This window comes from Capsicum annuum, chromosome 1 (genome assembly GCF_002878395.1).
Source record: "Capsicum annuum cultivar UCD-10X-F1 chromosome 1, UCD10Xv1.1, whole genome shotgun sequence".
Taxonomy (NCBI): Eukaryota; Viridiplantae; Streptophyta; class Magnoliopsida; order Solanales; family Solanaceae; genus Capsicum; species Capsicum annuum.
Genome location: NC_061111.1, coordinates 250,040,500 through 250,064,767, shown reverse-complemented (window position 1 = coordinate 250,064,767; position 24,268 = coordinate 250,040,500). Strand labels below are relative to the sequence as shown.

Sequence of the window (24,268 nt, the reverse complement as noted above, 5' to 3'; positions counted from 1 at the left end):
GATTCCTGTTGAAGTTAAGGTCCACTATCCTATCAGCAATATCATAAGCTTTGAGGTACGCTAATTTCCTGCCCCTCACGAGGCATAGAATTTCTTCAACATACTGTGATATAAGAAGTTAATTTTAAAATAGGTTAGTAATTGCAAAGAAGGAAAACTTAGTGAAAAGATGCAATGGATGGTCCATCTATTGTAGAGGGTTCACTAAATCTGTTCACAGATTACCCATCTAATGTAAATTATATAAGAGATGGGTAATATGTTGCAACAGAATCACTACAATTTGCACCAGAATGCACATATGTTACAACAAATGACACATATGTTGCGTAGCTTCTTCTTCATGGAGTAGATTAGAAGTAAAGGTTGGGAAAATTAAACTTACCCTATCCACATACTGCATACGCATATATATCATACTTCTGAAGTCTTAGGCAGAAAAGGTATGGATGGATTCATCTTGTGCGCCTTGCTTGGAATTCTTGGCCCGTCGCAGATCCCTCTTCTCTTTGGCACCAAGTTCTGCGTATATGTCCACCTTCTTGAATAACCCCTGAACTTCAACAAATTTTGGAGAGAGAGGAGTTTTAATTTTTTTAGATTTCTGATTAGAGAGTACTTGGCTAATTGCTCTTTTCTTCCTCCCAACCGCTATTATAGGAGTGTATGGCTCCCTTACCTTCTTGGATAGTATGAGACCTCTTTTGGATTTTAATTCCTCAATAGTTTTAATGATAACCTCTACTTTTTCAAAGATTTTATCCTAGTTGTCCTTGCACTCTTTGCATTTGCAACGAGAATATGAGGGTGAAGAAGGGTAAGAGGGGCCGGTGTAAGGGTGAGAGGGACCTGTGAAAGAGGTGTTTTCAAATATATTTATTTTTTCTTAAGAATCAGCGTGCTCAACATCATGAATGGTAGTAGCATCAGCATGCCTTCTACCAACATCAATAACTCCACCAGCAATACCCCCATAAGAGGCACCCGAATCTGTTGTAGTAGGTTGGTCATGAAGAGCCTCAATATTAGGTTGACCTTACCTAACTGCTCTTCTTATGACTGTTGCTCCAGCCAATTTCTTCTTTATTAACTCGACTGTTGGGTCTGCTATTGTATCAACAACACCTAGAGTAATAAAAAAAGTCATCCCTAACTCCTGTTCAGTAGGCATGATTCATGTTAACATGGATAACTTATGCAACAGAGGATCTTTCTATTGTAACAGATGATCTATCTGTCATAATAGATTAATAATATATTGCATTAGATTACCCTTTTATTGCATAATTTGTAGTAGATGGGTAATCTATTGAGTCAGGTTCAGAGAACCAAATAAACAAATAGGTAATCTGATGCAAAATATCAATCATCTATCACAACAGATTACCCATCTGTTGTACCAGTTGCAGTGGATGGAACTTATCCAATAGATGATCTATCTATAACAATAGTTGATTTGTATGTCATAACAGATTAATAATATGTTGCATCAGATTACCCATTTATTGCATAATTTACAGTATATAGGTAATCTGTTGAGTTAGGATCAGAGAACCAAAGCAGCATATGGTTAATCTATTACAAAATATAGATCATCTATTGCAATAGATTACCCATCTATTGCACCAGTTCCAGTAGATGGGTAATCTTTTGCAACAGATGACCCATTTGTCATAACAGATGGCATATCTATTTTAATATTGTTCTTTGGGCCAAATTATTTTACTTGAAAGAAGATGTACTATATCATCCGGAGGGTTAAAGAGATCAAACTCCTTAATTCATATGTTGCTCTTTGCAGCCCACCACCTAAGGATCCTTGTATGAGAAACGTCATTTGGGTAATCCTTGACCTGCTTTCAAAGGTAAGGAATGTCTTCAAATTTCCAAGCCTAAGAAATGTAAACAGGAGGCAAGAATAAAAAGTCCTAATAATTATTCAATAAATTAATGGATGAGTAAACAAGTAACGATTAAATTTATCATGAAAGCCCAAGGAAAGCTATATATAGTGATCATCTTTAGGGATAACTTTGTCAGTAAATATTTGACAGTCAAGTAGTAGCTATCATATCCCCCGAGATGATTGTTTAATTTCTCAAAATCCTCAGCAAGATTTAACAAATCATATTCTATGACTTTGTTAATGTCTCTTGCCAATATAATGGAATAGGCAAACCAAACTAAGCACAAATTCTCCCTGTACTACTTTGGTATAGTTTTATCCTTGAGATATTTTATCAGTTTATTGGCTTTACACCCACGTCCAACAATGTCCAACAACCCATCTATTTTTTTCTTACTTTTTTTAGTTTTGGTGGGTGGTTTAGTTTTGGTAGGTGGTCACTAGGATAATGCCTTACCACTATTTGATTGTGGTGGTTTGGCCGTTCAGCTTGCCTTGGACCTTTTCTGTGGTGTTTCCTTGGTGAGAGGTTCTTTTGGATGATCACATCTTAAGCCCGTCACTATGGCAAACTCTTTCAAGCTAAAACTAACCGATATGCCACAGTAGTTGATCTAGATTTCATCCATCTTTTTCCCCCCTCCTTCGAATTTTTATCATCCTCTAGGTACTTGATCCTGTTCTTGAGAAGATCATATACCATGCTTATTTGGAAACAGGCAATGTGGTGCTCAGGCAGCACAAGAAAGTATCCAAAGCAGCTCTTCTTAAAAAATTTGTCTATGTTTTTATTCTTCATAATATTTCTAAATTCGTCAAAAGGTTTCCCCATCTGACATTTAAGTACAAGATCACCAGTTAGTTCTGCAGAGACATCTATCGGCATCGTAACTTGAAACCTGTCAATACTAATAGTTTTGATAGCCTCGTGATGGGACTTCGATCTTAATTCACGGCCTATTGGTGATGCATTATCGTCCTCTTTCTTACTTTCTTCTCCCTCCTCTTCTTGTTTATCTTTTTCTTCCTTCTTCTCACTTTCATTTTCCTATCACTATCTACAGACCCTTGTCCACCTCCCTCAACATTGTTTTCATAACTTTTCTGAGCTTTACTTTTCTCTGATTTAGATTGTTTAGGAAGCTCCTCCAAATCCCTCTGTACTGTAGCCTTTTTTGTTAGGTGGTCAGAAGTTGATTCACTTTCATTTTCTTTTCTTTTGGAAGACATGTTTTACCTACAAACAACAGAAAAAGAAAAATTACATTTCAATTGATGTATGTATAAATTTTAAAAAATACATTATAAACACAACCAATATTGACACCACCAATAGCCGCCACAAACACCACCAACTAATGCCACTAATACCACTACCAAGAGCCACCATAAAAACCACCAGTGCTACCACAATGACCATTAACACCAATACCATAACCAACAATACCACAAAAACCATCCAGCAATACCACGACAGTCAACAAAATATTGCAACAAAAACTAGAGTTTTCTCAAGTTTTTCCTACGATTTTACTATTAAAACTCAAAATTTTAAACCCATTCTTGAAGACAATACAAATAAAAGTCTTTTTTCATCATTAACTTAAAAACCCTGATTTTTAGAAAAAATAACAAATATAGAAATCTTATCGAACTCTTTTACCTTTGAAGACAGAGAAAACAATGGATACAAACAAGAATGAAGTCGAAAGTAACACCTATGTGATCAGAAATAGGAAGAAAATTGATCTATTGTGAGGGGTTGAGTAATTTTTTGAGTAGTTGTTGTTTGTATTATTGAGAGAGAGAAAAGAGCAAGAACTCGAGATTTAAAATGATGAAATATTTTTCTCGCAAATGAATGATTTGTATGGGGTTATTTGTATTTTGAAAAAGAATGACAAGTTTTGAAAATGTTAATTTGGTCCGAATTGATCTTGATTATTTTTTAAAATTTTAAAAGATATGTGTAATTTTTAACTGTCTCATCATAGTAAAGTGTATTAAGTTCAGTTGGAACAATAATGAATTTTAGGTATTAGCTTGATAATGAGGTAATAAGAATTGTTTCAACTTAGAGTGATCGATCGATGACTCAAGTCGGGAGGAACACAATACCAACATCATGCAATTGCCAAAAGACTCAATTGAAGCTATAGTTGACCCTATGAAGTCACCCTAGTTCTAGCTAAATCAATTTAGGTATTATCTTGACAATGAGGTAATAAGAATCATTTTAAATCAGAGTGATCGATCCACGACTCAGATCGGGAGGAATACAATGCCAACATCATGTAATATCCATAGACCCAATTGAAGTTGTAGTTGACCCTATGAACTCAACTCTAGTTCTAGCTTAATCAATGTATGTATTAGCTTGACAATAAGGTAATAAGAATCTTTTCCGCTCAGAGCGATCGATCGAGGACTTAGGTAAAAAAGAACTCAACATCAACATCATGCAATTGCCAAAGACTCAATTAAAGTTGTAGTTGACCTTATGAACTCACCCCTAGTTCTAGCTTAATCAATTTAGGTATTAGCTTGACAATGAGGTAATAAGAATCATTTCAACTCAGAATGATCGATCGATGACTCAAGTCAGGAGGAACGCAATACCAACATTATGTAATTGCCAAAGACTCAATTGAAGTTTTAGTTGACCCTATGAACTTACCTCTAGTTCTAGATTAATCAATTTAGGTATTAGCTTAATAATGAGGTAATAAAAATTGTTTTAACTCAGAGTAATTGATCGATGACTCAGATCGGGAAGAACACAATACCAGTATCATGCAATTGTCAAAGACTTAATTGAAGTTGTAGTTGAACCTATGAACTCACCCCTAGTTCTAGCTTAATCAATTGAAGTTATAGTTAAACATATGAACTCAATTGAAATTGAATAAAAATAAATGTTCAACCTGTTACAATAGATGACTTATCTGTTGGAATTTATCAAATAGATTAAGTCATTTGTTGTAACAGATTAACTATCTATTGTAAATTATTAACTAGGTGTTGTCGTCTGTTACGACAGATGACTGAGCCATTGGAAATTTTCAAATAAAAATTGTCATCTGTGGAAAGTATGACTTATATGTTTTAAGATTTTTTTTTAATTTTAAAGCAATTTCCTAATTTCATGTCCGAGATAAAAAAAAGATAAAATACTAAGGTGGTAAAAAGTATTACTTGGATAACTCAAAAATATCCTTATTGAGTAGACTTATCTTGTCTTTTCAATGTCACCGTCTCCTCATGCCCCTCAAGTTATTAATGAATATTTAAAACCTATATCTAAAATTCTCTCTCCTTCAGCCATAAATTAACTCAACTCATCTCTCTTCTTTATTCTAAATTCACTTTTTCTCCTCTTTGGGGTTATCACAATCGTCTCATTTTTTCCCTTTTTTTCTCTCCTCTTTCGCATGAGGATTCTTTCAGATCTCAATCGATCAATATTTTTTCTCGACTGAAATAGGTGTTCTGATTCCTTTTGTTTTTTAACAATGCAGCTATGGTTTCTCATCTCCTTCCTTTTTATGTTATTTAAATTATATATTTACATCTATTATTATTATTGATTTACCCATTACCAGTTTTCTATTTATTGAGAAAATTGAAGGAAAGGTGACTTTTAAGTCTTGAATGAACGAGCCATTGCTTTTATTAAAATATGTGAAAAAAGTCATCTGTTGGGAGAACTTACAAAGACTTATTGTCAGTATTATTTTTTATGTCTTTTGTTTGTTACTTTGGTGGTGGTGGTGTTTGGGGTGGTGATATTGTTGGAACATGTGGTGTTTATGTTGTTGATGGTGTAGGAACATATTGTGTTATTTCTTTATTGTTGATGATGTTGTTGATGTTGTTGTTGTTGGTGTAACAATCTCCTCAACTATTGTAATTGATGAATCAACTGTTGGAACAAACAAAACAACTGTTGGAAGAAATCAAACCAGTAGCAAGGCTGGTTTGATTTATTCGAATAGATGGCCCATTTATTGTAATATGTCATCTATCTGTTGCCATAGATGCATCATCTATTGCTACATATGACTTATCTATTGAACAGATGGGGAATCTATTGCATTATATGGGTCATCTGTTGATTCATTCAATTTGTGTTACCCTTTTATAATATTCTATTTGTTCTGCTCTTATTTGACATCAAATGTTTTTCTCTTATTTATAGATAAAATAAAGAGAAACTGGATCAACTTTTTCCCGACCAGCAGTAAAGTCTAGAGTAAGGATGGGTTCAGAGGAATAAGCTTCTAGCAGATGGAATCATTTCATATGTAGGAGGTATGTATTACTGATCAACCTATCATGAAAACACACATCCAGTACACTGATTTTGTTAATGTTGGTTCTTTACCTATTAGGTGTTAATTTTTCAAAAAAGATATGGCATTTTATAGTTGAGATTGTTAGGTTCAAACTGGTAAGGGTGAGGGACCAAGTAGGTAGTGTCTATACCCTGTTACAATTTAATAAAGATTTTGCTAATGTTTATGTGTCAAATTGGAGAAGGGTTCAAATTTTTAGTGACAGTGTAAATATTCAAATAGTGATTAGATTGATTTTAAGGGTTCAATGGACTTTTAAAAGGCCTTTAAAGACTCATACTTCTACAAAAAAGAATGGTAATGAACATAGTTATTGCTCTGGTCCAAATTTATATGGATGGGTTGCTCGAAGAGACTATTATATAGTAGAAGGTGATTTGGAAGAATACCTGTGCGGGAAAGGGGAAGTGGAGAAGACTATATATCAATTCAGACCTTATTAAAAAAGAAACACAGGTAGGAAGGAAAGTCTAGCAAAACTGGCTAATGAAATTGACATGAAAAATGAAAAAATTGAATGAGCTACAAATATGAAAGTGTATCCAAAAATGAAAATCCATCAGTCCATTTTGAAAAAAAAAAATGCTAAAATGGATTGGAGTTGTGCACTTTGTTAGGGAACTACAACTAGCTAGTTTGGCCAAAATAAAGACCCACAAAATGCAAGACTAGAACTCTAAGATTTTAGCTTTGCGAGCACCAATGGTGGTAAGATTGTCGGTCAGGAATGAATCCTGGACCAATAATTCCTGAAGTAAAAATACGGGATCAAGCCAAGGTGGCAATTTATCAAGATAAACTTGCATCCTATGCCTCCTATTTATGGCTTTGGTCTAGTCAAAGGTAGTGGAAATGACAAGGCATGGGATTTCTGCCCAACTTCAGACCTTTTTGTTTCTACTATAATTGACCCGATCAGAAACACAAATAGAAGGCATGGGATGCAAGTTAGACTTCAAAAATTAATGCTTTGGCTTTCCTTATTTTTACTTCTAGAGTTGTTGGTTTAGGTTTCATTCTTGATTGAAAATCTTACCAATCCTCTGTGCTCGTCATGCTGCTTCCTTAGAGTTCTGGTCCTACACTTTGTTGGTCTTTATTGAGGCCACGCTCGCTAATCGCAGTCCCTAGCAAAGTGTCCAGCTCCAGTCCTCTTGAGCATTTTTATTTTTCAAGAACAACTAACGGATTTTGATATTTGGATACACTTTCACATTTGAAGCTCATTCAGTTTTTTCATCTCTCAAGTCAATTTCATTTGCTAGATTCGCTAGAAGTTCCTTACTTGCTTTCTTATGTTTCCTCTTAAACAAGGTCTGAGGTGATATATGCTCTTCTTTACCTCCTCTTTCCCGCACAGGTATTCTCCCTAGCACCTTCTACTGTATAATAGTCTCCTCAAGCAACCTATCCATATAAATTTGGATCAGGGAAATTTCTATTGGTGTTCCATTCTTGTTTGCTGCAGTGCAAGGCTTCAGAGGCCTTTCAAAAGTCCATTGCATCATTAAAATTGATCCAATCACTATTGGATATTTATATTGCCGTCAAAACCTTGAACCCTTCTCCAAACTTGATATATAAACATGAGCAAAACCGTTATTAAAGTATAACAGGGTTCAACACCATTATCTTGGAACCCTTCAGCCTTATTAGTTTACACCTATCAAACTAAACTGTAGAATACAGGATCTTGTTTGAAAGATCAATGTATAATCAGTAAAAAACTACATTTACAAAATCATTGTACTTTATGTCTGTCTTTCACGATAGCCTGATCACTAATACATAACTCCCACATATAAAAGTGGGTCCATTCATCTGCACGCACCTTATTCTTCCTACCCCATCAATGTCAGATAGTGTTTATTCTTTACTTCCTATCGTTAAGTAGTGTACAAGACTTCGGAGGCTCAAAGGGTAACCATCTTCAATGTCATATGAAAAACAAGTTCTACAAGTCATGACTTTTAACCTTTTTTATTTTTAAATATATTTATATAATAAGTTACTAATTTGGATTAATTAGGGTATGTGATGTGTATTAAAAAAGAGGTGAATAGTCATAACTTTTTGTCTAACACATTTAAAACAGTTGATGAATCAAATTCCCCATATGTTGTAACTAATGAATCGAGTGTTAGAAGAAATAAAAATATCTCCTCCAACAGAAGGTCCATCTGTCGCAATAGATAATCCATATGTTGCAATAGATATCTCATCTATTGCACATACGGACCATCTGTTGCAATATATGGTAAATCTGTTGCGATAGTATGTTATCTATTGTGACAGATGAATGATCTATTGCAACAACTCAATAATAATTATTGTTATTAAGTCTCACACCATTTGGAAAAGTTGGAAAGTTTGAATGTAAAAGAAAAATTCGCAACTTTTCACAAAAAAACAAAAATCTAGCAGTTTGAATGTAATTAATACAATTGAGATGAACAGTTGTGCCTTTTGCCTAATACATTCAGATTCAATCCTCTATAAATAGGTCCCTCTTTAATCCTCATTCTGCTCCGCTTTTATTTATTTCTTGCATTTTGTCTTTTCGTATTACATCTTCAACCACTTCTATTAAAAGAGAATATTCCTTTCTCGTTGAGGTAAGCTTTTTTATATGTAAATCTATCAGTTGGTAGTATACATTGTATTACATTCAGACTTTTTTTTTTACTTTTGTATTTACGGTTTTTGTCAATTCATGTGTTTTCTATATATGGATGATACTGTTTGGGATATTGCTATTCTACGTGACACCGTGCGGGAACTTCAGAGGCATATTAACGACCAGCAGAGGGAGTTGGTCACTGTCAAAGCAAGAATGTTCAGAGAGATGTAGAGGCTAATGAGGGTCCTGCTTCTGCCGATTGACGATTGGTCAACTGGCAGTAATAATAATGATGATGATGATGATAATAGTTAGAATGAATCTTTTCTTTTAGCATATGTATTTTAATTTTTTTATATCAGATCTATACCTAATGTAGTTTATTTTTCGTTTAGTAAAAAAATTATTTTTGGCTGACTTTAGCTTTTTAATTTTTATTTAATTTCATTTTGTCTATTTCTTCTTCTAAATATGTTAACATGTCGACTGTTGGAGGTAAAGAGCAATTTTGAATCCAGTAGCAATAGCAATTTTGGCTTTTGAGGTCTTTCAACAGATGGACCATGTGTTGGAACAGATTGATCATCGGTTGGGTTTATGTCAATAGATTATCCATCCATTGTAACATATTTGTCATATATTGGAGGAAAATATTCCAGTTTGATGAACTGTATTGTGTTCTTCCATCTAAGTCCACCTGTTGCAACAGATGGGTAATCTGTTGAAAATAATTTTGTGGTCTGCTGTATTTAGTTCATATTTTGCCTCTTTTTATTGATGTACAAGTTATTAAAAAGTTATTTTATATAATAAATGACAACATTTACGTTCACAACAATGATTTAAATATATAAAAGTCCACAACAAATAACAATACAAGTTTTTGCAATTACAACGATCATGATGGATTACGATTCAAGTATGTAGTTCTTTTGTGGCCAGCGCTCTTACATACGGAGCACTTGTTTCTTCTTGATGGAAATAATTCTTTGACTCCATGTCCTCTCTTATATGGCCTTCTTCCCTGTTTGATATTGCTTAGGTCAATATATGAAGGAGGTATTAATCTCCCCAAAAGCTCTGCAGGAACAACCCAAGATTCTTTGGAAGGCACCGGAAGTAATATGCCCATTATATGTCATTGTATATTTTTCCACCGAGTAATATGGAGAGGAGTACTCATAAATTTTAGTTTCATATTTTGCACCGTATTGAGTTCAAAGCGCTATCATAGTATGTGGACAGGGCATTTTGTCCAAGTCAAAAAATTTGCATGTACAAGATCTTGTTTGAAGATCAACCGTGGCAACATCACCATGATTGTTGATATTGAACTTGTAATATACTATTTGATGAGATAATAACCTATTCTCCAGACTGATGTTCGTTGATATTATTTTTTCCGCTTCTAGAACAAATGAGGTTCCTGCATCCTCGAATTCCACACACCTTTTGTGAAAAAATTTGCCATATTTCTTGTTTATTATACAAACAGAGCCACGATGGGAAATTTTCCTTCATCACTAAATAATGAATTCACCAATTCAGCTATGTTTGACGTCATAATATAACACCTATACAAAAGAATCACTTAGTATGACATCATACTAAACTTGTAACTCAAACAAGACATTAAATTAATAAGAATGTACCTATTTGCCTGACAAAATGCCCGGTTCCATCTCTCAAAACCGATACGTATAAGATGTTCTGCTGCTTTGGATGCATATCTGCTATTTGATTGAAAAGGTCTAAAACAATCCTCTCTACTATATGCTTTAGCTGCTCTATAAAAAAGGGTCATGGCCCTTTCATTGAGAAAGTTGGTCCGAATGTTCTCTCCAAGATTCCTGATGCAACAACCAAAGTGAGCTGAAGTGAAGAAAATTGAACCCATCTTTGGAATACTTGGATGCGTATCCGAAACATAACGCAACTCTTCGGTATCTTCAACGCAGCTTCACAATTATTTAGAAAAATATTCATAAGAGGCAACACATTCCTTGTCCGCTACACAAAAAGAGACAGAAAAGATGTGATTCTCCGCATCCTGCTCCACTGCCGCTAGCAAAACTCCATTATACTTTCTCCTCAAGAAGATACCGTCGACGGTTATACCTTTTCTCAAATGTCAAAAACATTGAATCCAAGCATCATAGGATACAAAAAAAGTACTTAAACCTTCATTTTCATCAACATGTAATGTCGTCTTACTTTCGGGATTTGTGGACTCAAGCATGTAACAGTAGGCATCGAGGACTGCATACCCATGCTCGTGTGTCCCCCTAACCAAATCCTTGGCAATCCCCATAACCGCATATATCTTCCAATAACTGACCAGGACACCCAATTTCGTAAGGAGTTGATTGGCCATAACCCTTATAGAAGGGCCTTTGCCATCGGGGAATCTATTCTTTAAATATTCACCAAGGACCTTTGTCGTGGCATGAGGATTTTGGCCCGAAATGTGCTCCGAACCACATGTATGATACTTTTCATATTTATCAATGAAAAATCTATCAAAACTTAAGTACTTCACCGCTCTCAACCACCATTTGCAGTTTGGATTAGCACATTTGTAGCAAAAGACATAGCTCGAATTAACACCTTCATTGTTCTGAAATCTTTTTTCAAGCAAGAAATAAACAAAGTAGTAAATAGTTCTTTCTTTTCCTTAAATGACATTCCTTTGTGAAAGTCGTTCTCGTCGTCTTGACGATTGCTTGATTGTGTCTATCGATAAGAACTGCCCACCGTATTGGTCACATCAATGAACGTAGGTGTTTGATCATCATCTGAAATGTTCATGTCTAGATCATCCAACCTATCATCAAAGATGACTTTTTGTTCTTGTTTTTCTACATTCTAGTTCTCATTCTCTTTTGTCTTTTCAACCACGTACACCCTTAACACTAGCCTGGATGAATCACGAAGATAAACATGCAACCGAACCTAATCAGTAATCTTGAAAGGTAGTACTCTCTGATTTTCAAAGGAGTTGTGCATGTAGATGATAGCGAGTTCTTTCGGTTGACAATTCAGTCCACAATAGCTGATGATTAAGTTCACAAAATCATCATACGAAACATCACTTTGGACTGCCATAGCTATCGTCTTTAGCATTTCAACCTCCTTCCAATACCATACATATCGATTGTTCTTCTCGGTCCATTGACCATGACAATCCACCCCTATTGTTATTGATCCTTCCATTAGTGGTACCTAAATAAAGTTATTTGTTAAAAAAAGTTAATAGTAATTTCATAGTGTCATAACATGAATCCCAACAGATGTGTAATTTGTTGCAACAGGTAAGTGATCAGTCGCAATAGATTATTTACCTGTTGGGATTCATATTACGCTCCTGAAGCTGATTTCAACAGACGAGTCATCTGTTGTAACAGGTGAAACATATGCCACAACAGACTATACATCTATTGCAACAGACGACGCATTTATTGGAATCGAGTTCAGGTTCTGTTGCAACAGGTTATTAATCTGTTGCAACATATATTTACCCTGTTGCAACAGATGACACGCCTGTTGGAATTGAGTTCAGGTTCTGTTGCAATAGGTTACTAATCTGTTGCAACAAATATTTACCTGTTGCAACAGATGACCTATTTGTTTTATTCATATTACAACACTATAGAATCATAAACATGAATCCAACACATATCTTTCGTTGCAACAGATGGCTCATCTGTCGCAACAGATGATTGATCTATTTAAAAAGGTGTCTCTTATGTTGCATTCATGTTTGCGTGCTATTTGTTGTTGAAAAAACAACACAATAATAGTTACCTAAATGACAAATTCAACTAAAAATAATAATTTAACTTACCAAAGTCTCCTGTGAAGTAATACCAAAGTGGAAAGTGATGTATGAAACAAAATTTGTCCTAAGAAATTGGTCAAATAGTAGCAGTAGCGATAACAACAATGGTCAATAAGAAGAAGATGAAGATGATAATGAAATAGAAGTTGATAAATAAAGAAGCATCAACAATGAACAACAAAAATCGTTGAGAGAGAGAAAACAATAATGGATGAGAAGAGAGAGAAACACGTCTTTTTTTCCTTGCATTTTTCGTTATATTAGGTAAACATTTGAATTAAAGTATAAATTTAAAAACTTGGGGGCTATTCTCAAACTTACCCAACTTTCTTAATCCATAATAAAGTAATTGTCACATATACTCAATTATTAAGATTTGAGTTACCTACACCTCATTTTCTAACTCTTTTGTCACTTTTAGCTCAAAGCATCAACATATACAAATTTAAAAAATGTTCATTTTAATGCAAATTTCATACCCCAAATAAATAAAAGCACACCAAACTAGTTAGATATCATATTTTATACACAATCAATACATTAATTTTGTTTGTTTTTTAGACTAATACAGAAAAACATTAAGTAGAATAATATATATACACTCATTTCATACATATAAAAAATAAAACAAATTTAATAAATTCAATACAAATATATATTATAGCCGGTAAAGCAAATAATTGTAACTTTATCTGAAACAGATATTTAAGTAACGCTAATTGTAAATTCATAATTTAAGCCTACAAATTAGAACTATATATAGTTGGATAAATATAACACGATTAGTGAGGAGAAAAGAAAGAGATAAACGCAGAAAAATTAGGGGGAAATTTTGCAAATATATTTAAATATTTTTTAAAAAATATAAGATATTTTCCTTTATTTATTTTTTTTGGGCGTGGGGGTTGGGGTGTTGGGGGTTTCAAATAACTGAGGCCCGTCAACACTGGTAAAATGGTAGTTGGGTTTCAAATATACGGTGAGTTGGGTTTGGTAGTTGATGAGGTGCTTGTGCCATAATTGACCCGACCCGACCCGACCCGACCCGACCCGACCCGACAAGAGATGTAGCCGTAGCAAGTAAGTATTTCAGCCTTTGGATCTCTGTTTTTGCATATAAAAGGAGGATGAGGATTGAGGAGCTTAGGAATGGACAAGGAAGGGCAGTAGAAGAACGATGAAGAAGAATAACAATTCTAATCCACCGTTTGAGGGAAAATTAGCATATAATTCAAATTCTCAAAAGATACAGAAGAAGAAATCAATTGCAAAGACCGATGTTTTGAATCAAATTACCAGCAATGGAGGAGAAAAGAGTCAACTTAAGAAGAACATTGAAAAGGCCAAAGGTACAGTCTTTCTGCTTCTGCTTCTATATCTCTATGTGTGTGTCTGTTTTTACCAGCTAACTCATAACTTTAACTTTATTGCAGGCAAGTGCATTATGGACCCCTCAATTAACAGGGAGGAGCAAATGGATGTTGATCAGGTCACTTGTCATTTTAATTGCCCTTTCAAGGACGACATAATCATGGAGATCCTCTGCAGGTTACCTGTACGCTATCTTGTTCAATTCAAATGTGTTTCTAAATTGTGGAACGCGATAATTTCTGATCCTTACTTTGTCAACAAGCATCTCAATCATGCCAAGAATGATCCACATGCCCCAAAACTACTTTTTTGCGAAATTTCCCTTGCGGATTATACAACTTCCATCTATTCTTGTCCTTTATCGTCCGTTTGACTGGTTGACAAACTACAAAAACTTGACCCCCCTTCAAGCCCTGAAACCATAACCTGTTGTACTTACAATGGCTTGGTTGTTATCAGTGCTTTTAGTCAAACTATTCAACAATCCATACATATGTTGTGGAACCCCTCCACAAGAGAATCAATACTACTTCCTCAAACCAGAATTTCCAAGGCAGAATTTTTATCGTTTGGGATATTGGGTTATGACTCAACTATTGGTGACTATAAGATCCTAAAAATTGACATTCGCAGTCCCAATGAGGGAAGCAAAGTGCCTGGTGAGATTCTCACGTTGAAAAGTGGTTCCTGGAGAAATATTGACAAATTTCCTCATGGACTTATCACTTGGGCGTCTGGTATTGGTTCTTCTTTGGCATTAGTAAACAATGCCTTTCACTGGATCTGTGTGTCTGGAGAGTATTATGGAGTTTCAAGAACTTTCTGTCTGGTTTCATTTAGTATTTCAAATGAAGTGTACTCAGAGATACCGTTGCCAGAGCAATTATCATGCATAAAGGGCAATATCGATATTGGCATTTCTGAAGTGAAAGAAATGCTTTGTGCTTATTGTACTTATGTTCCTCAGCAGCAGCGCACTTTTAAGTTATGGATATTGAAAAACTATGGTGTCTATGAATCTTGGAATTCGGTGCTTAGTATAGTTGATCATGACCTTGTTAGAGCTATACCGAAATATTGGTTTGCTGATGGTGATGTGCTATTCTGGTCCTCATATTTGGCGGCTAAACCGAGATGTTCATTTAGGACAACATCCAGGGGGGCAATTGGACTATGTGATGATAACATTCGGAATGGATTTGTTTTTATGGAAAGCTTGATCTCTCCAAAGTCACTTATTTAGTGTTTGCTTATGTATGATCAAGGAAATCTTTTTCTTTTTCCAGTCTCCATGTTGTAACCACCTTGTACTCTTGTTATTTTATCAACCAGAGTGATTTTATTAATCCTTATGAATATTGCATTGACTGAACTTGTTGAGGATGTTCAGCTCTAAAGTCTTTAACATGGCATATGAGGAGGTTTCTTTGTTTTGTCAGAAGTAAAATGATTTATGCAAATAAGAGGCAGCAATCTCTTTTTCTGATTGGTTCTTGTCTTATCACCCCTACTCAATACTAAAACAAGAAAGAAGATGGGTGTATTGGATCTTCTCAAAAATAAGATCTTGTTTTAAACTAGTATGCTGGCATTGCATTTGCACCGGCCATTTAATGGTTAAATTTCAATGCTGGCTGATGAATTATTGCACGAAGAAGATGGAGAAGAGAATTCGGAAGCTGCTCTTGACAAAGTCATATCTTTCCGGTTTTGCCTTTCAAAAGGAAAATGATATATTCCTACCATGGACTCAAGTGCTAGGTTTCTCCCCTTTCTGCTTGTGCAATGCACAACTACAGTTTTTATGGTAAGGTCATCTTGAGTTATTCAAGTCTGACATTGACAAGCTTCAATTAAAAATATACACTGAAGCATCATTTCAGTTGCTACAGTGGGAAAACTATAAGAAACGTACAATATACTCTCAATCAGAAGTAGCCTTACATAGGAAGACGGTAGTACAAAAAGGTTGGACCCTTGAAGCCGGTGATTGCCCCATGAGAAGAGTCTCCTCCAGATCACTGTAAAGGAATATGTTTGTAGTGTCAAAATGTTTGAGATCCCATTTGACAGTGGAAAACTGATGTCGTACACAAACACAAGGACCTTATTAACACAAGTTCATGAGAAGACAACAATAGAGTATGATAGATGCCTATGGATTTGCAATCAATTTGCCTGTATTTCTTTCTCTGAAACAATTCCTGCCATCACATCTTTAGGTTAAAACATGTAAGTTTCAATCAATTGTCAAGAGAAAAAGAAATCAATTTCTTTAATAAAAGAATGATAGAAAGCAACAATAACAGTCTAAGACTTGAACCTAATCACAAATAATGCTAGTGGTGTTCTTGCATTTGTGGACACATCCGTCTATATTTTGCACAATAAATGAGGTTCTGAACACCGTACTATTCTCACCTTGAAGAGTTTTCACTGTAAACATACGAACACCCAGCATTTTGCCACAAAACAAATGTTGAAATTTTAATTCCTCACACTATCCGAATTTCAAAATGCAGCTGCTAGTTCTATGTGCCTCTTCAGATGCTAGCTAGGCGCAATCCATAACTTTTTTCCCCGAGAATACCAAAATTTTCAAAAGGGATAGTCTGATCCATAAATGACCTAAATTCATTTTCAACAAAATATCACCACCATTAGAAAGACGCCATTATGTCAGAAATAAAAAGAAGAGAAACACCCAAAAATCTATCATCTATTCAAATTCCCGTGTATGCAAGTGGTTATCCCTTTAAACTTGCATGAAAAAAGAAAAAACCCTATAAATAGCCATCTTTCATATTCCTCCTTTTAAATCTATATAATCTAAATTGAGATTCTATAACACGTCAGAGGAAAAATAGTACTCATCATAAACCCAAAAGGTCCTATTCAACTTGGATTTATGATGAAATTCGTCAGTTCACTGACCTGAAGAGATCCTAGTAATTTGTCACAGAGCAAATTAAAGCACATGAGTGGTTGAACAGGCGCAAGCAACACACAACAGTGTCGGATCCCTGCTCCAGTTCTGCACCGACACTTGTGAGATGAAAACAACCTTCATATTGCTTAGACAAATATGAGGAGAATTTACTTGCAACTCTGTTTCTTTATGCTGGTCATCCATATGGAAAAGAAAAGCACATTGAAATGAAATAAGGCAAAAGAATTCTAATCACCTAGAGATATTTTGTACATAAAGAAGATCATCAAAGTTTATCTCTACTATAAAGCTTCACATTCAAGAACAAAAAAGAAATTTCTGCTCACTGACCTGAAGAGCTTCAAAGAAACTTTTCATCGAGCACATTAGCGAGCAGCCAAGTCAGGCAAGATTCCTCGGGCGCCTGTGCAGGTTTCCTGCTCCCCTCGTGCACTTAAAATAAGCCAATCCGAATAGGCTCTTAATTGCTATTCAGAATCGTTGTAAATTTCACCATCATCAGAAAGCTTATCAAAAGCTTTAACATCAAGCTGGTAATAAGGAAGTTTTGGTAAAATAGACACTTTGAAAAACTAAATGTAATATTTAATGTCAAACTTTAAAAAAATGTAGTGGATAGACACATTCTTAAGGTTGGTTTTACTTTTTCCGTCATGGTGAACACGATAGTTGTAGATTCATTTACTATTTTTTAGCCTTCGGTGCTTGCATTAGGGGATTCACCCACATGAGAAAGGTTATTGTGGTCTAAACACTCATTTACGCAATAAGTATGAGGGCGTGATGGAAAGAGCGTTTGCATGGGATACAGAGAACCATACATATGCAATTTCTTTTTGCTTTGTTGATAAGGAGAATGATGTGTTTTGGACGTTCTTCTTTGAGAAACTAAAGGTTATAGTGGTCGATGAACCAAATTTGTTCTTTATGTTGGGTTCATTGTATATGAATGAAGTGTGAATGGAAAAAAATGAAAAGAAAAACGATGGAGAAGAGGAGATACCAATTTGGAAAGAGTACTCCCAAAATTAGTAAGTTTACTAATTCTCCCACATTGGTGGGAGAAGAGAACTTTGTAGTGTTTATATTAATGAACACTAACTCCACATGGATAGTGAGGCAAGAACTAGGTGATGCCTCGCGTCGTCGTCGTTGTTGCTTGCTCTGCTTGGCTTTGGATTTGGTCAAATGATCAATTGATGAGATTTATCTTTTTGGACAAATTTTATTTGACGAAAATCTGATCTGAAATATGTGTAAAATGTAGGAAATATTTTCTGTGATTTGAACTCCATTTATATGCATATCTATTGCAAAACGTTCAGTAGATGCAATGTGCACTATTTTTACGTGAACAGTAGCGCTGTTTACGTGAACAGTTGCACTGCTTCACGAACTGCTGCAACACTTCATTTAACTGACACACTTATTCACAAAATGACATGCCTGTTCAAGAACAGTCACACACCTCTAATATGAGCCAATGCCACCTTTTCAAAGGGGCATCTAGTGGCTATATAAACCTGGTTTCATCCACAGGTTTATGAGATAGAAAATACAGAAATTTTCAGATTAAAAACTTCTTCTTCTTGTCTTAAAAATACTCTAAGTGTGATCATTCAAACAGTGAGTGTGTTCGAAGAATCCGCCTATTTGTGGTATCTCTATAGTCGGATTGAAGGGCATTTTATCCTGGGAAGAAGATTCCATAACCTCGGCTACAGTGAGGGGAATTATTCCTTAAGGAAAATCCGTGAATTCGGACGACTTGGCCTTAATCATTTCTGTTTCATCTTTATTTTCTGAAAAAATAAATATACCTCTTGGAAAGGTCATTTTGATCTTGTGATGAGGGTATTTGATACTTCATTGTGTTCTTGTTCATACTTGAACTCGAGTTGAAGTTGTTGTTGCAATATACAGATTCTGCATACCCGAATATATTGTGGAAATAACAATCTTAAGGAATAAATTACAAAACCTGTATTACTTGTTTTTGGAGATTAAAGCTTAGGCTTTCTACTCTGCTTGAATTTAACTAGTGATTAGAAGATATAAAATCTTTATCACAAGTTAAGATTCACTCGGTTGATGATTCAAAGTAATAAAAACTTCACCGTTAACTAGAAACATAAAGAAGAAGAGTTTAAAGTTATTTAACTTTATTAATAGTATTATGAAAAATACTAATTTTCTGTCTTGTGGTGACAGGAAAAATGACAATTGAAAGTCAAATAATGGATGCGACAACGTCTATGGGGACAAATAATATTGCCACATTAAGTCGCACAAATGCTCCGCCAACGATGGCACCGGTGGAGAAGCCTGAAAAATTTTCTGGCATCGACTTCAAGCGGTGGCAACAAAAGATGTTCTTTTACCTCACCACTTTATGTCTACAACGGTTCACTAGCGAAGATGCTCTCGAGGTGCCCGAGGGAACCTCAGACAAGGACCGCTTCGTTATTGTAGAAGCTTGGAAACATTTGGATTTCCTTTGTAGGAACTATATTCTGAGTGATCTCCAAGACGACCTCTATAATGTCTATAGTGGAACCAAGACATCAAAAGAACTGTGGGGGGCACTTGAACGGAAATATAAAATGGAGGATGCGGGAATCAAGAAATTCCTTGTTGCACGGTTCTTGGACTTCAAAATGATTGACAACAAATCTGTTGTCTCTCAAGTACCGGAGTTTCAAGTCATCATACATGATCTCCTAGCAGAAGGTATATTTTTGAAAAATATCTTAGTTGAACAAATTAAAAATGTTCATAATACTCACATAAACTGTTTTGTAGGTTTAATTGTGAATGATGCTTTCCAAGTAGCAGCGATAGTTGAGAAGCTACCACCTTTGTGGAAAGACTTCAAAAACTACTTAAAGCATAAACGCAAGGAGATGACCGTTGAAGATCTTATTGTCCGACTTCGTATTGAAGAGGACAATAAAGCTGCCGAAAGAAGGTCAAAGGGAAATTCTACAATGAATGGATCACATATTGTAGAAGATGGCCAAAACAACTCGAAGAAAAGAAAGAAAGTTGAACATGGAAGCAATCAACCTAAGAAAAAGTTCAAGGGAAAATGGTTCAATTGTGGTAAAATTGGCCACAAGTCCACAGGTTGTCGAGCCCTGAAGAAAGGCAAGAAAAAGGACCAAGCGAATATGATTGAGTCCAACCAAGAATATGATGATTTGTGTGGTATGTTCACGAAATAAAACTTGGTGAGGAATCCACGCGAATAGTGGATGGATTCAGGTGCCACACGCCATGTTTGCGTAAACAAAGAGTTGTTCTCGTCATTTGCTCTGGCACAAGTAGAAGAAATGTTCTACATGGCCAACTCCACTACTGCTAAGGTGGAGAGAACAGGAAAAATTTGCCTAAAGATGACTTCCGGAAAGGTCTTGACACTGAACAATGTGCTATATGTTCCAGAGTTACGTAGGAACTTAATTTCTGTTTCACTCCTAGATAAGAACGGATTCAAATGTGTAACCGTTTCTGGGAAAATTATAGTTAGCAAAGGAGATATGTATGTAGGAAAAGGCTATCTCATAGAAGGTCTTTATAAGATGAATGTAATGACTGTTGAAATAAATAAAAGTTCGAATTTGTCTTATTTACTTGAGTCTTATGATTTATGGCATGAACATTTAGGCCATGTTAATTACAAAGCGTTATGAAAACTGATTAACTTAGAAGTTTTGCCAAACTTTGAGTGCAATAAATCAAAATGTCAAACATGTGTGGAATTGAAGTATGCAAAGCATCCTTATAAGTCTGTTGAAAGGAATTCAAATCCCTTAGACTTAATACACACTGACATTTCTAATATGAAGTCAACACCATCTCGTGGTGGGAAAAAGTATTTCATAACTTTTATTGACGATTGCACTAGATATTGTTAGTCTACTTGCTAAATAGTAAGGATAAAGAAATAGATGCATTTAGGCAATATAAAATTGAAGTTGAAAATCAGTTAGACAAAAAGATCAAAATGATAAGAAGTGATAGGGGCGGAGAATATGAATCTCCCTTTGCACAAATATGTGTAGAGAATGGAATAATCCATCAAACTACGGCCCCGTATTCACCTCAATCTAATGGAATTCGGAAAGGAAAAACTAAACTTTGAAAGAAATGATGAATGCCTTACTTATAAGTTCTGGTTTACCGCAAAACTTATGGGGGGAGGCCATCCTTACGGCTAATCGTATACTCAACAGAGTTCCCCATAGTAAGACACAATCAATTTCTTACGAAAAATGGAAAGGAAGAAAACCTAACTTGAAATATTTCAAAGTGTGGGGGTGTCTAGCGAAGGTTCAAGTTCCTATACCTAAAAGGATTAAGATAGGACCTAAAATGGTGGACTGCATGTTCATAGGATATGCTAAAAGTAGTAAAGCATGTCGATTTTTGGTTCATAAATCCGAACATCCGGATATTAATGAAAATACGGTAATTAAATCAGACAGTGTTGAATTCTTTGAAAACATTTACCCGTATAAAATTATACATGAACAGTCTAGCGGAGGATCTAAACGACCTCGAGATGAACCAAGTGAGAATATACATAATGAAGAAAATCCAAGACGTAGTACACGTCAAAGAACGTCAACTTCGTTTGGATCGGATTTTGTAACATTTCTCTAAGAAAATGAGCCTCAAATATTTAAAGAAGCGACGTCGTTGTCAAACTCATCTTTTTGAAAAGAGGCAGTCAATAGTGAGATTGATTCAATCTTAAACAACCATACATGGGAATTGGTTGACCTTTCTCCCGGAAATAAACCTTTAGGTTCTAAATGGATATTCAAAAGGAAAATAAAGGCGGATGGTACTATTGACAAATACAAGGCGAGACTTGTAGTAAAAGGCTTCAAACAGAAGGAAGGCCTTGATTACTTTGATACATACTTACTAGTAACAAGGATAACCTCGATTCGAATGTTGATTGCCTTGGCGGCAGTATATGATCTTCAAATCCATCAAATTGATATGAAAACCACATTCCTAAATGGAGATTTGGAGGAAGAAATTTACATAGAACAACCTGAGGGTTTTATGGTTCCAGGAAAGGAAAACAAGGTGTGTAAACTTATCAAGTCACTACATGGACTAAAGCAAGCACCAAAACAATGACATGCGAAGTTTGACCAAACCATGTTGGCAAACGAATTCAAAATAAATGAATGTGATAAATGTGTTTATATTAAAGACACTCCAAATCACCAAGTCATTCTATGTTTATATGTGGATGATATGTTGATCATCAGTAGAGACATTTCTGACATAAATGCAACAAAATGAATGCTCGAGAGCAAGTTTGATATGAAGGACGTTGGAGTTGCAGATGTGATCTTAGGTATAAGAATCCATCGAACTCCACAAGGGTTGGCATTGTAATAGTCTCATTATATCGAAAAGGTACTAGACAAGTTCAAGTATATGGAATTCGGTATTGCCAAGACTCCATTGGATGCGAGCTTTGCACTTCGAAAGAATAAAGGTGAAAGTGAATCGCAATTGGAGTACGCAAGAGTATTGGGATGTTTAATGTATATAATGAACTGTACACGACCAGAAATAGCATGCGCTATAGGTAAATTGAGTCGGTACACGAGTAATCCCAACAAAACTCACTGGATGGCAATAAAAAGAGTTTTGGGGTATCTTAAATACACTCAAAATTATGCTCTGCATTATAATAAATATCCTGTGGTACTTGAAGGATATAGTGATGGAAATTGGATCACCGGATCGATCGAAGTAAAATCCACAAGTGGATGTGTATTTACTATTGGTGGAGGAGCAGTTTCTTATAAATCATCCAAATAGACCTATATCACTCGCTCTACAATAGAATTTGAATTTATCGCTTTAGATAAAGACGGTGAAGAAGCAGAATGGCTCCGGAATTTCTTAGAAGATATTTCGTATTGGCCCAAGCCAGTGGCACCAGTATGTGTACACTGTGATAGCCAAGCGGCAATAGGTAGGGCAGGGAGCATGATGTATAACGGTAAATCTCGTCATATAAGACGAAGACATAATATTGTAAGAGAACTTCTCTCTAGAAGAATTATCACTGTAGACTATGTAAAGTCAAAGGATAATATATCGGATCCACTTACAAAAGGCCTATCTAGAGAAGAAATAGGAATGACATCCAAGGGAATGGGTTTAAGGCCTAGAATGAGTCAGCATGGCGGTAACTCTACCTAGCAGAATGGAGATCCCAAGAGCTAGATTCAAGGAGATCAAACAAAGTTGTGTCTGACAGGTTCAACATTGTTAATTACCCAACCCATTCTCATGATGTAGACAATGTATAGTAAACAAGGATAAGACTTAAGGTGAAAAGTATTTCAATGATTATCTAAATTTGGCAGATTTGACCAAATAGCTTAATCTATAGGATTGAATGTTTAGAAATCACCTATGTGTAGGCGAAGTGGAAGCCGCTTCAAAGAGAATGTTAGTAAAGGCCTATTCTCTAAGCTCTCATAAAAACCGGGACGTGTTCATAGCTGAAAAGAAAAAAACCGTAAGAACCATAAACGGTAAAAGACCGGTTGTGTGACATGTGTTGTATAGGTGTACATTAAAGCTCGTCGATTCAAACATATCAAATCTACCGATTGATCGAGTGTATCCAATGCATGTTCACTACGGAAAGTTCAAAGGAAAACCCATTTATCCAGATGCAATCAGTCTTTGCTTGATGATCACATACTTGTCTGTAAAAGTTTTATGAAAAATAGCCATTCCCCATTCATGTGGGGGATTGTTGGGTTCATAGTATATGAATGAAGTGTGAATGGAAAAAAATGGAGAGAAAAATGGTGGAGAAGAGGAGATACCAATTTGGAAAGAGTACTCCCAAAATTAGAAAGTTCACTAATTCTCCCACATTGGTGGGAGAAGAGAACTTTGTAGTGTTTATATTAATAAACACTAACTCCACATGGATAGTGAGGCAAGAACTACGTGATTCCTCGCGCCGTCTTCATCGTCGCTCGCTCAGATCGGCTTCAAATTTGAATTTGGATTTGGTCAAATAATCGATCGATGAGATCTATCTTTTTGGACAAATTTTATTTGATGAAAATCTGATCTGAATATGTGTAAAATGCAAGAAATATTTTCTGTGATTTGAACTCCATTTATATGCATATCTGTTGCAAAAAGTTCAGCAGATGCAATGTTTCAGAAC

General features: G+C 35.4%; 2 protein-coding genes and 1 long non-coding RNA gene across 4 annotated transcripts; 2 read left to right on the top strand and 1 right to left on the bottom strand.

Moving 5' to 3' along the window:
* The first annotated feature begins 13,506 nt into the window (after window positions 1-13,506).
* LOC107850241 (F-box protein At1g53790) lies at window positions 13,507-15,457 on the top strand. Its single transcript, XM_016694643.2, has 2 exons — window positions 13,507-14,068; window positions 14,153-15,457. Exons 1-2 carry the CDS (start codon window positions 13,897-13,899, stop codon window positions 14,461-14,463), a joined length of 483 nt encoding a protein of 160 aa, XP_016550129.1. The 5' UTR covers window positions 13,507-13,896; the 3' UTR covers window positions 14,464-15,457.
* On the top strand, window positions 14,584-15,333 carry LOC107862945 (F-box protein At4g22390-like). The gene has a single exon (XM_016708664.1). The coding sequence runs from the start codon at window positions 14,584-14,586 to the stop codon at window positions 15,331-15,333; it is 750 nt and encodes a 249-aa protein (XP_016564150.1).
* Window positions 15,458-16,014: 557 nt separating the features above from the next.
* LOC124889528 lies at window positions 16,015-17,903 on the bottom strand. Of its 2 annotated transcripts, XR_007048594.1 has the most exons (4): window positions 17,371-17,903; window positions 17,025-17,211; window positions 16,512-16,718; window positions 16,015-16,294 (listed from the first exon to the last, which is right to left on the bottom strand). It is a non-coding gene; the product is annotated as an uncharacterized LOC124889528 (long non-coding RNA). The 2 variants fall into 2 exon arrangements; XR_007048590.1 differs by having other exon boundaries at window positions 16,015-16,718.
* Window positions 17,904-24,268: the final 6,365 nt, after the last annotated feature.

Coding starts and splice junctions, on each gene's coding strand:
- LOC107862945 (XM_016708664.1), top strand. CDS start 14,584: ATGTTGTGGAACCCCTCCACAAGAGAATCAATACTACTTCCTCAAACC.
- LOC107850241 (XM_016694643.2), top strand. CDS start 13,897: ATGAAGAAGAATAACAATTCTAATCCACCGTTTGAGGGAAAATTAGCA. Junction 14,069..14,152: donor GAACATTGAAAAGGCCAAAG/GTACAGTCTTTC, acceptor ACTTTATTGCAG/GCAAGTGCATTATGGACCCC.